Source organism: Chelonia mydas, chromosome 8, assembly GCF_015237465.2.
Source record: "Chelonia mydas isolate rCheMyd1 chromosome 8, rCheMyd1.pri.v2, whole genome shotgun sequence".
Lineage (NCBI taxonomy): Eukaryota > Metazoa > Chordata > Testudines > Cheloniidae > Chelonia > Chelonia mydas.
This window is the reverse complement of record NC_057854.1, coordinates 52,678,144-52,690,348: the sequence shown is the minus strand read 5'-3', so window position 1 is coordinate 52,690,348 and position 12,205 is coordinate 52,678,144. Positions and strand designations below refer to the sequence as shown.

Sequence of the window (12,205 nt, the reverse complement as noted above, 5' to 3'; positions counted from 1 at the left end):
CTTTGTAAGGATATTCTATACATGCCAACCTCCTCTCCCCGCCTCCCCCCTACCTGGATTCAGTGTTCCATCTCTCACTCACTCAGCTCAAGTCTCCCGATTTCAGGACTCTACCACATTGCGACTGATAACAAACATAACAGACTGACATCACCCACAGACTTAGTGTTATGGGTCGCCACAAATATACAGCAAGGCCGTAAGACAGCCCCTCCTTCACAAATAGCATGGCAGTAACCCAGCTAGATGTGCAAATACCCAGAAAGTCCAAGGCTGTGTGCCTTTGTTTTGCTCCCACAAAAAGCAAAGGTGGACGAGGGAGAGGGGTGCATGGCCCCTGTGTGAAAACCAAATTCCACACAAAGAAGATCATCCAGGGAAAAGAAAAGTGAATTCAAGAGCAACCTGGAAGGCGCTTCCCCTTGAAACCACAATGGAGCAAGGCAGGCAGCTATGGACATTTATAGTTGGTGAACATTCTGCATCTCCACAGGAACAGAGGATGGCAGCAGAAGGTGCCAATGCCTGGCAGTGCCCAGTGCCAGAGAAAAAGCTCCACCCACCAGGCTGAGGAGGGGACAGGCAATCCAAAGGAGAGACAGGTGTTCTTATAAATGCTTTATAATGTAAAAGCCGATTGGAAATCACAAAGGAGCAGCCGTCATTATGCTGAGGCAATTCTTCTCTTCTTTCCCTACCCAAGGTTATGAGTATCAGATCATTCTTCAAAAACAGGAGAAAACTGCCCCAGGAAAAATTTGCAGGTTTACATTATAAAGTGCTCTTGTACATGGTGTAAGCAGCTACTGATCTATATATCTAGCACTACTACGTAGGGCAACATATATGTTTGTTGCAAACATACATGAAGGCATGTAGGCCTTCTCTGTGTTGGAATTTTGAGTGTCTAAACCAATGGATAGAATGCTTTCCATTGAGAATTCAGCTGCTCCCCAATGCCAAAAGATAGATTCCCCTTCTTAAAGATGGCCATAGTTGTAAAGGAGCCAGTTGCCAGTCACTGAGGAAGCCAGGTGGGTCTGCAAAACACTGGGGACAGAACCTGGGCAATGTCTGGGTTGGTGGGAGGGAGAGAATGTGCTGGTGACAGCGTCAGGCTGACAGCTCTGCAGACTGAAGTTCTGTTTAGCCACAGAACAGGCACAGCCCACGTGGTAACAATGCAAGCTCCCCCACATTGCCCTGCTGATGGGCCCCAAACTGACCAAGAAGGACCACCAATGTGGGTGAGAGCAGCATAGTCACCACGTGCCATTCAATCAATCTTTGTCTTTCTGTTGAGGCTGAAAACCAGGGGGTCGGTTAGTGCTAATTGTGGCAGTGGTTTTTGTGATGCAGACACTTGTCCATTGGGAAATGGCCTGAGAAGCCACCAACAGCCAGCAGACGGTAAGAACTTTCAGTAACTACTAGCCTGGATCTGAATGGCGACCAAGATGTGGAAGGCTCCATTACCCTACTACCTATTCCTCGAGCTGCGTAGCCTGTCCTTAATTGCTGGTATCCCCAGTACAAGCAGCTATCCTGTGTGGAGCCACAGCCAGAATAGTAGCTCAAATGAGTATGAGTTCAATCTCCACAAGAGAGAGAACCTGGACAGGAGGCAGGAAGACCTGTATTTTCTCCCACCTGATAGAGCCACTATACAGCTCCTGTGGCAATGGCTGACTCTAAATCACCTGAAGACTATCCAAGGAGTCAGAGTCATATCCCCACCTAGCAGAGCACCTGCTCAGTCACCTGGCAGCCTGGCTCAATCCCCAAGATATGGCACCAGGTAGGTCCCAGAGGGCTGACCTCATTCCCCCGCTTCACTGGTTGGTTTCTGGTTGGGTCCGCAGGTGCATGAGCTAACCTGGTCAGATGCAGAGCCAGCTGAATTCTCCAGGGCTCTTGGCAAAGAGAGAGCCATGACTGAAAGGACCAGAGAGTGTGAGAGAGAGAGCAAGAGCAAGTGCATGAGCCAGTGAGAGAGAGGGAGCGAGAATGAGCAGGTGTATGTGCCGGGGGAGCGGGAAAAGTGACACGCAGAAAGGGGAGTGATGGATTATGGCCCATAATCCATCAAGTGACCTCAGGCCTCAGGATCCCTGAGGCCCCCTGCACAGTACCTGAGCTGTGGACAAACAGAGGGCTTCGCTCTCCACGACTGTCAGTCCCTCCCCTTCCACCAGCACTAAAGCCACGAGCGCACGTTTCAAAGGCACAAAGAAAGAACAACAACATGACAAACTCACAGCATGCTGGCACACAGGACCCTGCTCTCCGCTCCTTCCCTTCTCAGGAGGTACCTGAGCACTGAGCAGACACTGCTCAGCAGGATCATTGGCCCTCGAGACGTCCTTCTCTGAAACTCTTCTTCTACTGTGCCCATCGCCATGGGCTCAGAGCCCCTAGATACCCACCCCCATCCTTCCCATGGAAGTACAGCCCAGCCCCCCACTGAGCTGACACCGCATGTCCTCACTCAATGGGAGGGAGGGGGCTGGGCAAATTGGTAGAAATTAATTCCAACCCCCAAATATCTCCCTTGGAAACAGAAGGAAAAAAGCCAGATCCTCATTGACTGGGGCGAGGCCCTGATGAGGTCAGCATGAGGAGCAGGTATGCTCCTTTTCTCTGTCCCCGTCCCAATGCACAGAATAAGCAGGGCAGTGCCATCCTGGTGTAGTGCCATCGCCTTGGTAACAGTCTAGGTTGCAACCACTTGGCTTCTGCGTGTTCAGGAAGGTCAGCATGTCAGGTTCTTCCCCCACCCACACTGTGTGCTAAGTGCAAAGCATCTCTCCTGCTCCGAATGGCTTTTAAACGGCAAGCCAGTCCTCACGCCATACCCCTCTGAGATTGAGAAACTGCATGCCACAAGCCTGCACCTGAAAATGGAGAATGCCGATCAAGGCGAAGCTAAGGAACTACAGAACTTCCTGCCCCTTGGAACCGGCCTGTCCCTGCTGGCTAACGTACTGCTCCCAGGATGTCCCTGATAAGGCAGCTGGTGGTACAGAGGACAAAGGGGCTAAAACAGCCAGTTGTGCTGCTATCTTTAATGAGGAGCACAAACCTGTAGCATATCCTGAGGGAAATGCCCTCCCCTCCACCAGGAGGAGTGTGATGGGAACTGGCCAGCGGATGTTATCACTGCATGGGACTAAGTGCTTGTTTGCCAGTACCAGCTCTGCGTCACACCGTACTTGTGTCACCTCTATCCACCTTAGGTATAATTAGCAGATGCCTAACTCCATCCCTGCGACCCCTGCTCTCCTTCCTTCTTCCCCCCTCTGCCTCCTCCTTTCTTCCACGTCTGAGGCTGATGTCCCTGGCTGACGTCCCCACCAACGCTGACAGGGAGAAGCCAGCAGCCGCGTTGCTGGGTGGTCGGGCCAGGCTCGTAGGACTCTGTCTCTGCAGTGTGACTGTGGACCGCCAAGGGAATGGGAGGTATTCAGAAAGTGAAGGAGACCGAAGGAGGAATGGATTCACAAGAAAAACCCAGCTGGCTCTTGCTGCCATCCTAAGCTCGCCCCGCCAAGAGCGACTCGACACGCCGCCCTGGGAAGGCAGCGTAAAATGGGAGACAGCCACTTACGCCAAGGCGAAAGCCACCAGTGCCCCGACTACCACGATGAAATCCAGGATGTTCCAGAGGTCTCGGAAGTAAGAGCCGTCCTGCAGGATCAAGCCCTGGTCTATCATCTGCAGGGAAGGGATGAAAACACAGGCAGTAAATACTTCACTTAGCACCATCAAGTAAAAACCGCCCCACAAGGGGCCAGATTTGCAGGGTTGCTGAGGACCCCACTGGTCCCATTGACTTCAGGGAGCATCGTGGTTGACCAGCCCTTGGACTCTGCTGAGCTGAAGCTGCAGGGGGCTGCACCAGGGACACCTGCTCCTGGGCCATCTTGTACCTACATAAGGGGCCTGGTCATCAGAGGTGCTGAACACTCAACTCCCACTGATGTCAATGGGAGCTCAGCACCTCTGAACATCAGGCTTATTCAGTTGCCTAAATATGGATTAAGTAGGTTGACCAGGTAGCAAGTGTGAAAAATCAGGATGGGGGTGGGGGGTAATAAGCGCCTATATAAGAAAAAGCCCCGAATATCAGGACTGTCCCTATAAAATTGGGACATCTGGTCACCCTCGGATTAAGGGGCCTAACTCTAGGCACCCAAGTGTAGAAATCCTGGCCCTAAGTCCTTAGAGGAGCACCACACAGACTCAGCCCCATGGAATTCAAGAGGTGGCCAGTAATAACAGCACAACAATAAGCAGTGCCTATATAGCACATTTCATCAGTAGGTCTCAAAGCGCTTCACAAAGGAGGTCAGGAACATTATCCCCATTTTACAGATGGGGAAACTGAGGCACAGGGAGGGAGGTGACTTGCCTAACATCACCGAGCAGGCCTAGTGGCCTAGCTACGAATAGAACCCAAGACTCCTGTACCCCAGTCCAGTGCTCTCCCCACTGCATCTCACTGCCTCTGTCTTGTTGGGATGCAGTCGGGTCAGGATGTGGAGGAGGTTCCACAAAGGGGGTTTTTTTAATCCAAATTTAAGACAGAACTAACCCCAAGCTGTGATTTCGCATTCTGTTCGCAGCAATGCTCAGACAATTTCTACTCACAACGAGGAAGTCACAGTAAATTGAGACTGTGCCCACAGCCCCCCTTTTCCTCCCCACTCTGCCTGACCTTGCCAGGCTCACTCGGCGCTAAGGGAGAGACGGTTCAGGGCTAAGTTCCGCTGCCTGGAGTCCCCTCACCTCCAACAGCACGGCACAGCTGGCAGTTCCGCACGCCAGGCAGTGACAGGGCGAGGCACAGGAACGGATCTGGGCGGCTCCAGGGATTAAAGTGACAGCCACCCTCATTTACTTTCTTCTGACCAAATATGTTGGGCAGAATTTTGCACAGGCAGAGCAGCGGCCCGCGGGACAGCCCTGACAGCCTCTCTGCTAGCCAGCAGGTGGCAGCACTAAGGAAACAGCTGTAATTTAAGGGGACCCTGTTGGGAAAGCAATGCACGCCCGTCCTCCCGCTCCCCTCTTCAGCACACCTACACAAGCCTTTGGGAGCTCCTCCGAGTGATTCTCTTACCTTTATAATCATCTCAAAGGTGAAGACACCCGTGAAAACGTAGTCAAAATACCTCAGGACCTGCGAAGACAGAGCAGAGGCAGTGGGTGTTTGTGAGGAACATCCCCTCAGGCTGCACACCCTGGGCTCACTCGTGAACCCTCCTAGGGACGCACATTAACTCCTCCACCACTGAAAATCAAAAGAAGGGCCTACATTCTTGTCCTGGAGCCAAGCTAGGAAAGAGCCCATTACCCAGGAGCACGGCACAGCCAGAAATGTAATCCAAGTATCCCATGAAAACTTCCTGGCCATTCATCAAGCCGCTACCTATGCTATAAAATCTTGGGTGTCTTTGTGTCTCAGCCAGGAGGAGCTGGAGGCCTCTCTGCAGAGACTTGTGGCTGGGATGCCCAGTTCCCACCCCTGCAGGTAAAGCCCTCTGTTCCACTAGCATTGTCGCCTCCCCCCAGCTCATGTACCCCACCAGAGCTAACCCATCGCAGCCACTGGGTCTAGAAATCATTCAGCGCTGGGGGCAGCTAAGGAGGATTTCCAGTGGCCTGGGCAGTAGCAAACGCTGCTTTGATTTTTTACTCAGACCAGTGCAACAGGAATGCAAACCCTCCGTGTCCCTGCAGCGCAGTGAGAAATAACTGGGGGCATGCTCATCCTTCCCCTCCCCCACTTCCATTCCGTTCTGGCCCTGCTCTGCTCCCCCACTTCACTCTGCCTCCCATTAACCTTCCCTCGCTGCCCACTCCAGGGCTCCCTGCTGCTCCTGACACAGCACTGACTTCAGATTCCTTCCTCCTCTTCTGCAAACCCTCCCTTCTCCTGTTAAAGGGGCAGCGCCCCGCCACTCTGCTAGCTGGGGGTGAAATTCACTGCTGTGCAGGGTCAGCACCAGGTGTGCATCCTCTTATGTCCCCCCAAAGACATCTTAGATCCTGCACAGCCTTTGGGCTGCCACTCTGCACAGGGATGAATTTCTGCCTGCAAGAACATCAGTAGAAAGGGGACGATTTGACTACTGTGACATGGTATCCTGGGGGCAGTGACTGACCGGCTCACCTGAGCTGAGATTCACTAATGCCAGCTTCCTGACTCACTTTTCCTGTGCAGTATGTGTCACCAACAACAGAGACAAGTAAGGATTTGCCATCCCAGCTTGCTAAATTCCAACTCTGGTTCTGCCCCATGCAGCACGAATGGCTGGTTTCAGGAAGCACTCCTAGAAGGGTCCCTCCGTTCTAGGCGTGAGGCCATTCTACGTGGCTTACAAAGTAACCAAGGCTGGTCTGTGCTTTCATCCCCTGCTCAGTCTGGTTGGTCTGTCAATGCACCCAGGCTGCTTAAGTGCAGGTGAGATCAGATCAACAGCTTGTCCTCCAGGAACTGACAGACGTAACACACCGATTACATTGCCACAAAATACCGGCTACAATAACACCAGAACAAACTGTGATTTCTCATTCAACAAACGAGCCCCCAATTCAATTTTCCTTGGACAAATCAACACAAAACCTTTTTCCTAGCCTCCCTTCTGCTGGATGACGTGATGTGATAAGATGAGACCCACGTCTCTGTCCTGCTCCCTCTCTTTCTTGTGAGCCCTGTCAAACCACCAGCCTCTGTTCACGCTGTTCCTGTGACCATCTCGCGGCACAACCCCTCACTCAGTCTCCTTTCCTTTAACCTTGATATCCCCCAGCCCAACTCAGGCTATGTCTTCACTGTTAAGAAAAGGTGCAGTTTACTGCAGGAAAATCACATGCACTCGCTATCTTGCTGTACTTCCTACTGGAGGCCAGGCTCTGCAGTTTTACCATGCGATACACTAGGCGAGTCAGTTACAGGCAAAGATATAGTGCCAACCTTACCTTGCTATGTCATGGGGAAAACCACAGGTGCTTTGTCGCCCCCAGGATTTCAAGGTGGAATAATGATCAAGCGTTAGTTCTTGGGCAGCCTCAGTTCACTTATCCATCACATCGGACAAGTACCACCAGCCTGCCTCAACCATCCTATTTCCTTCTCTGGCCTGACACCATATCCTCTCCCATCAAACATCCGCCCTTCCTGACCCTTGGTACGCAGCTGTATCTTTCTCTCCCAGCTGACTCTGAGGCCCCCACACATATTCCTAGACTTCAGATCTCCCTCTCTCTAATAGCACGCTAAAGGGTGCCAGGTTTGGAAATGATACGTAAGCATTTGGTTGCTCTGAGGGTTTGTAGTTCTGAACTTGACGCTGAGGCAGGATTGTGGGTGTCATGTGGATGGGCACGTGCAGTAGCAAAGAGGATGCTGGGGAATATATCCCAGCATGCCATCTGCTACCACTCTGCAAAGGAGCAAGACAAGTTAGCAAGTACAAATGCTCTTCCGCCTCTCCCCGCTTTGTTCTAAGCACAGCTGATGGACTGGGCAGGAGGGGGCGGGGAGATCAGTAAGAAAGCGTGCAATCACTTTATTCCTATCTGAGTTGGTCAGGACAGGGTCCTCTGCTGCCAGGGCAATGCTGCTCGCGGCAATCACCAGGAGGATGCACATCTCGAAGTAGCGCAGGTTCACAATGTAATGGCAGGCCCGCCGCACTCTGCAGGAGAAACAGTTCAGAGCAATCAATAGCTGTGCGTCTACATTACCCAGGCCTTAGACAAGGTTACACACAAAAAACTGCATTAAACAGTCATTGGTTCGGTTGCACTCAGAATTAGGAAATGCCAGATTTGTGGTTGCCTGTGCAACCTTAATTTGGCCCCCTGTGCATTGAATCAGGCAGGGATCTTCTGTGGAAAAAACAGTCAATGAAAATGTAATTAAAGATCACAATGCGCACGTTGGGGGGACAAATGGAATAGAGCCAGGCATTGTAGGAGCTGGGCAGCTGGAGTCACAAGGAGTCCATGCACCAGCAGGAGCTGAGCTCTACCCCTGTATGGCTTCAGGGGTAGCAAGCATCAGGCTGCTCATGCATCTCCCAGCCCTGTTGTGTTGCTGAAGCCAGCTGGGCATCTGAGGTTGCTGCGGTAGCTGAGCAGGTGGGTGAGGGAGCCTGGGCCAGTATTGCTCCTGCCCCCCTGGAGCTGAGGAAGCAGCAGCAAATACAGAAAGTTGGTGGGGTGCAAGTAGGGGGCCCCAATGCTGGCTCAGGCTTCCCCAGCTCCTCCAGAGACCCAACTGGCTAATGGTAAAAACCTACAAGGCCCTGACCCATCAGATCCTTCCCTTCTCCAGGGCTCAGTTATTCCGGTACAAAGACCAAAGAATATCTCACGGGTTTGTTGTGCTGAAGATAAACATGGAGCTGTGAGGCACCATCGCTTTGCCTGTCTCTGAACTTTTCTCCTTCTTCCGTTTCTTCTTCTCTTTCTCCTCATCCTCTTTTGTCTCTGCCTCCTTTAAGGGGCTGGCTTCTCCATCCGTCTTGTTGCTAACTGCAAAAGAAATCAGTCCTTTTACTGACCCAGCAGGCTAACAGCTGCATGAGACATTTACCCTGGATGAAAGTACAGGACATTTTCACAGGTGATGGGCTGACCATGTCAACAGCTACAACTAGCTTTGGCTGCAGAGCTAGTGGTGGGTCAACTGGCAACTGGTTGATGGCTTCCTGCCTGGAATACACTGTCACTCCCAAAAAAAGCTCCCTTGCAAGAGCACTTTCAAGAGAGTATTGCACACCGAGGCTGCTGTAAAACTTCATGCTCTTCAGTCATTGCTCTGGCTGCTGCCTTGTGAGTGCAACAACAAAAAGAGCAGGAGTACTTGTGGCACCTTAGAGACTAACAAATTTATCTGAGCATAAGCTTCCGTGAGCTACATCGGATGCATCCTTTTCTTTTTGAGGATACAGACTAACACGGCTGCTACTCTGAAACCAACAAAAAGAATGATGCACACTACTCAACGGCCTAAGAATATCATTTCTCCACAGCGAGAGGGACTGTGAACGGCAAGATTGCTGTTTTACATTCCCACATCCAAGTTCTGCTGTTAGCGAGAGACAGATGAAAAGGAAAGGACAGACACAGACTGTCACGCAGAGACAGAGACAAGGGCTCTAATGAGGCACTTTTTTGTGGTGATGTTTAATTAATAACACAATTTAAAAACTCTCACCTTGAAGGTGAGGGGAAATGTTCCTCTCATTTTTAGGGTTTGATTGACAGGCAATCAGAGTGGGATGGGTTCACTGTAGATAAAGTTTAATTTAGTGTTTCGCATAGGCCTTGGCAATAGGGAAGGAGACAGAAGGGTGGGAAGGAGACAGGGAATGAGGGAGTAGGGAGAAGGAGACAGGATGGAGGTGAGAAAGGGGGAAGGAGAGAAAAGGGGAAAAGGGAAAAGAGAAGGGGAAAGAAGTCATATGAGTGAAGATGGATGGGAAAGAGGGGAGGGAATGAAAGAGACAGTAGGAAGGAGAAATGGAGAGGGAGAAAAAGACAAGGCACAGCCTGAGAGAAAGTGGGCAACTAACAACCACTGTACAGCAAGCCACGACTGTGAGATGCATCCGCACAGTGCAGGAGTCAAGACCAGAATCAGGGGCTGAGTTGCACATTTGAGCACAGCACATGCCCAAAGGGGAGATGCGTCTGTTTTGCCTGAGGGCTGGAGGGTTTGTCCTGAGCAATATGCATCAGGCTGTTCCACCCTCCTGGCACAGGCCTGGCCTTTTTTCTAGCACAGCTCTTGCGGGGGGAGTTTCCCTGTGAGCTCAAAGCACGGCTGAGAGACTCCTCCTGCATTTCTGTGGTTAGTGGAAAGAAGGCCTTGCCCCGCTGGGGATCGGCCTCGGTTACAACCTCCAGTGTAGCTGTACTAATGCAAACCGCTCGTGTAGAAAGGAAAAATCATGTTTCACTCCAGTGCTGCTTTTCTTCATCTGCTTAGTTGTTACAGCAGTGCCTGAGGCCAGGGGTGGGCAAACTTTTTGGACTAAATGCCACATCTGGGAATAGAAATTGTATGGCGGGCCATGAATACTCACAAAATTGGGGTTGGGGTGTGGAAGGGGAGTGAGGGCTCTGGTTGGGGGTGTGGGATCTGGGGTGGGGCCAGAAAGGAGGAGTTGAGGGTATGGGAGGCGGTTCTGGGCTGGGGCGTGGGGGAGGGCTCCGGCTGGGGATGCGCACTCTGGGGTGGGGCTGGGTGTGATGTTATTGACGTAAACTGTGACCGTATAGATCATTGTTGCAACCACTGTTATATATTTGCAGCAAATATTGTACAAAGGTTGTCCAGTAAGGTGTCTATGAAAAGGTTATGATTTGCTGGTTATGATTATGCTGTCTGTATGTGTGTATCATTTTTGTATTTGAAGTTATGAATATTGGCTATATACTTGTATCTCAATATGTTTTGATTCTAAGTAGCCTCAGTGAAGCATCTGGTCAGCTTCTTAAGAAAGGACTATTCTCAGTAAGTGCCCAATCAAGAAACACTTAACTGACAATGGACTTTGGGAGACGCCAATCCACATCTGAGCTTTCCTGGGAACGTTCAAACTAACATGTAAACAATGGCGTTGGCCTGTAAAGAACTGAGTCATGCATGGACATGTGACTTCCACGTGCAGAGAATATAAAAGGTCCTGAAAACCCCTCCATTTTGTCTTCAGTCCTGCTTCTGACCTCTGGAGAAACCTTATTACAAACTGAAGCTCTGAACAAAGGACTGAATGACTCATCCCAACTGTGGATGTACTCCAGAGACTTGATTTGAACCTGTAGTTTATTCCATCACTGCTACAAGACTGAAACAAGAACTTTGCCATTACTGTATGTAATTGATTCAATTTAACCAATTCTAGCTCTCATCTATATTTCTTTCTTTTTATGAATAAACCTTTAGATTTTAGATTCTAAAGGATTGGCAACAGCATGATTTGTGGGTAAGATCTGATTTGTATATTGACCTGGGTCTGCGGCTTGGTCCTTTGGGATCGGGAGAACCTTTCTTCTTTTATGGGGGTATTGGTTTTCATAACCATTCATCCCCGTAATGAGTGGCACTGGTGGTGATACTGGGAAACTGGAGTGTCTAAGGGAATTGGTTGTGTGACTTATGGTTAGCCAGTGGGGTGAGACCGAAGTCCTCTCTGTTTGGCTGGTTTGGTGTGCCTTAGAGGTGAAGAACCACCAGCCCGGGGCTGTAACTGCCCTGCTCTAAGCAATTTGTTCTGAATTGATACTCTCAGTTGGGTCCCACCAGAGGCAGCATTGTTACACTGGGGATGAGGAGTTTGGGGTGTAGGAGGGTGCTCTGGCTGGGGGTGTGGGCTCTGGGGTGGGGCTTGGGATGAGGGGTTTGGGGTGCAGGAGGGTGCTCCAAGCTGGGATTGAGTGGTTTGGAGGGCAGGAGGGGGATCAGGGCTGGGGCAGGGGGTTGGAGCGTGGCTGGAGGCTCAGGAGTGCAGGCTCTGGGTGGCACTTACCTCAAGTGGCTCCCGGAAGCAGCAGCACGTCCCTTCTCAAGGTACTATGCAGAGGCACGGCCAGGTGGCTCTGCATGCTGCCCCGTCTGCAGGCACCGCCCCTGAAACTCCTGTTGGCCGCGGTTCCTGGCCAATGGGAGATGCGGGGGTGGCACTTGCGGCAGGGGCAGCGTGCAGAGTGGAGCCCCCTGGCTGCCCCTATGCATAGGAGCTGGAGGGGGGCCATTCCATTGCTTCTGGGAGCCGTGTGGAGCGGCCCCCGACCCTGTTCCCCAGCTGGAGCACCGGAGTGGGGAAAGCCCCAGACCCCGCTCCCCAGTGGGAGCTCAAGGGCTGGATTAAAATGACTGGCAGGCCAGATCCAGCTTGCAGGCCGCAGTTTGCCCACCTCTGTGCTAGGCACTGTACAAACACAGAGTGGTAGACAGCCCCACCAGGAAGAGCTAGCAGTTGAACTAGACCAGATCCAGGGTGGGAGAAGGGCTCTAGCACACAAGCAGAGTGAACAATGGAATGGTAAGTTTCAGAGTAGCAGCTGTGTAAGTCTGTATTCGCAAAAAGAAAAGGAGTACTTGTGGCACCTTAGAGACTAAACAATTTATTAGAGCATAAGCTTTCGTGAGCTACAGCTCACTTCATCGGATGCATTCAGTGGAAAA

The 12,205-nt window shown here is 51.3% G+C and overlaps 1 protein-coding gene across 7 annotated transcripts in view; it reads right to left on the bottom strand.

Annotated features, from left to right (window-relative positions):
* The window catches only part of CACNA1E (calcium voltage-gated channel subunit alpha1 E), a 218,879-nt gene that overhangs the window by 55,317 nt on the left and 151,357 nt on the right, over positions 1-12,205 (bottom strand). For all 7 annotated transcript variants that reach the window (XM_043520850.1, XM_043520852.1, XM_043520851.1 and 4 more), the window contains 4 exons: positions 8,385-8,544; positions 7,574-7,703; positions 5,123-5,182; positions 3,608-3,714 (listed from right to left, as the gene is read on the bottom strand). In XM_043520850.1, coding sequence (XP_043376785.1) covers positions 3,608-3,714; positions 5,123-5,182; positions 7,574-7,703; positions 8,385-8,544 — 457 coding nt within the window. The remainder of the gene's footprint in view (positions 1-3,607; positions 3,715-5,122; positions 5,183-7,573; positions 7,704-8,384; positions 8,545-12,205) is intronic.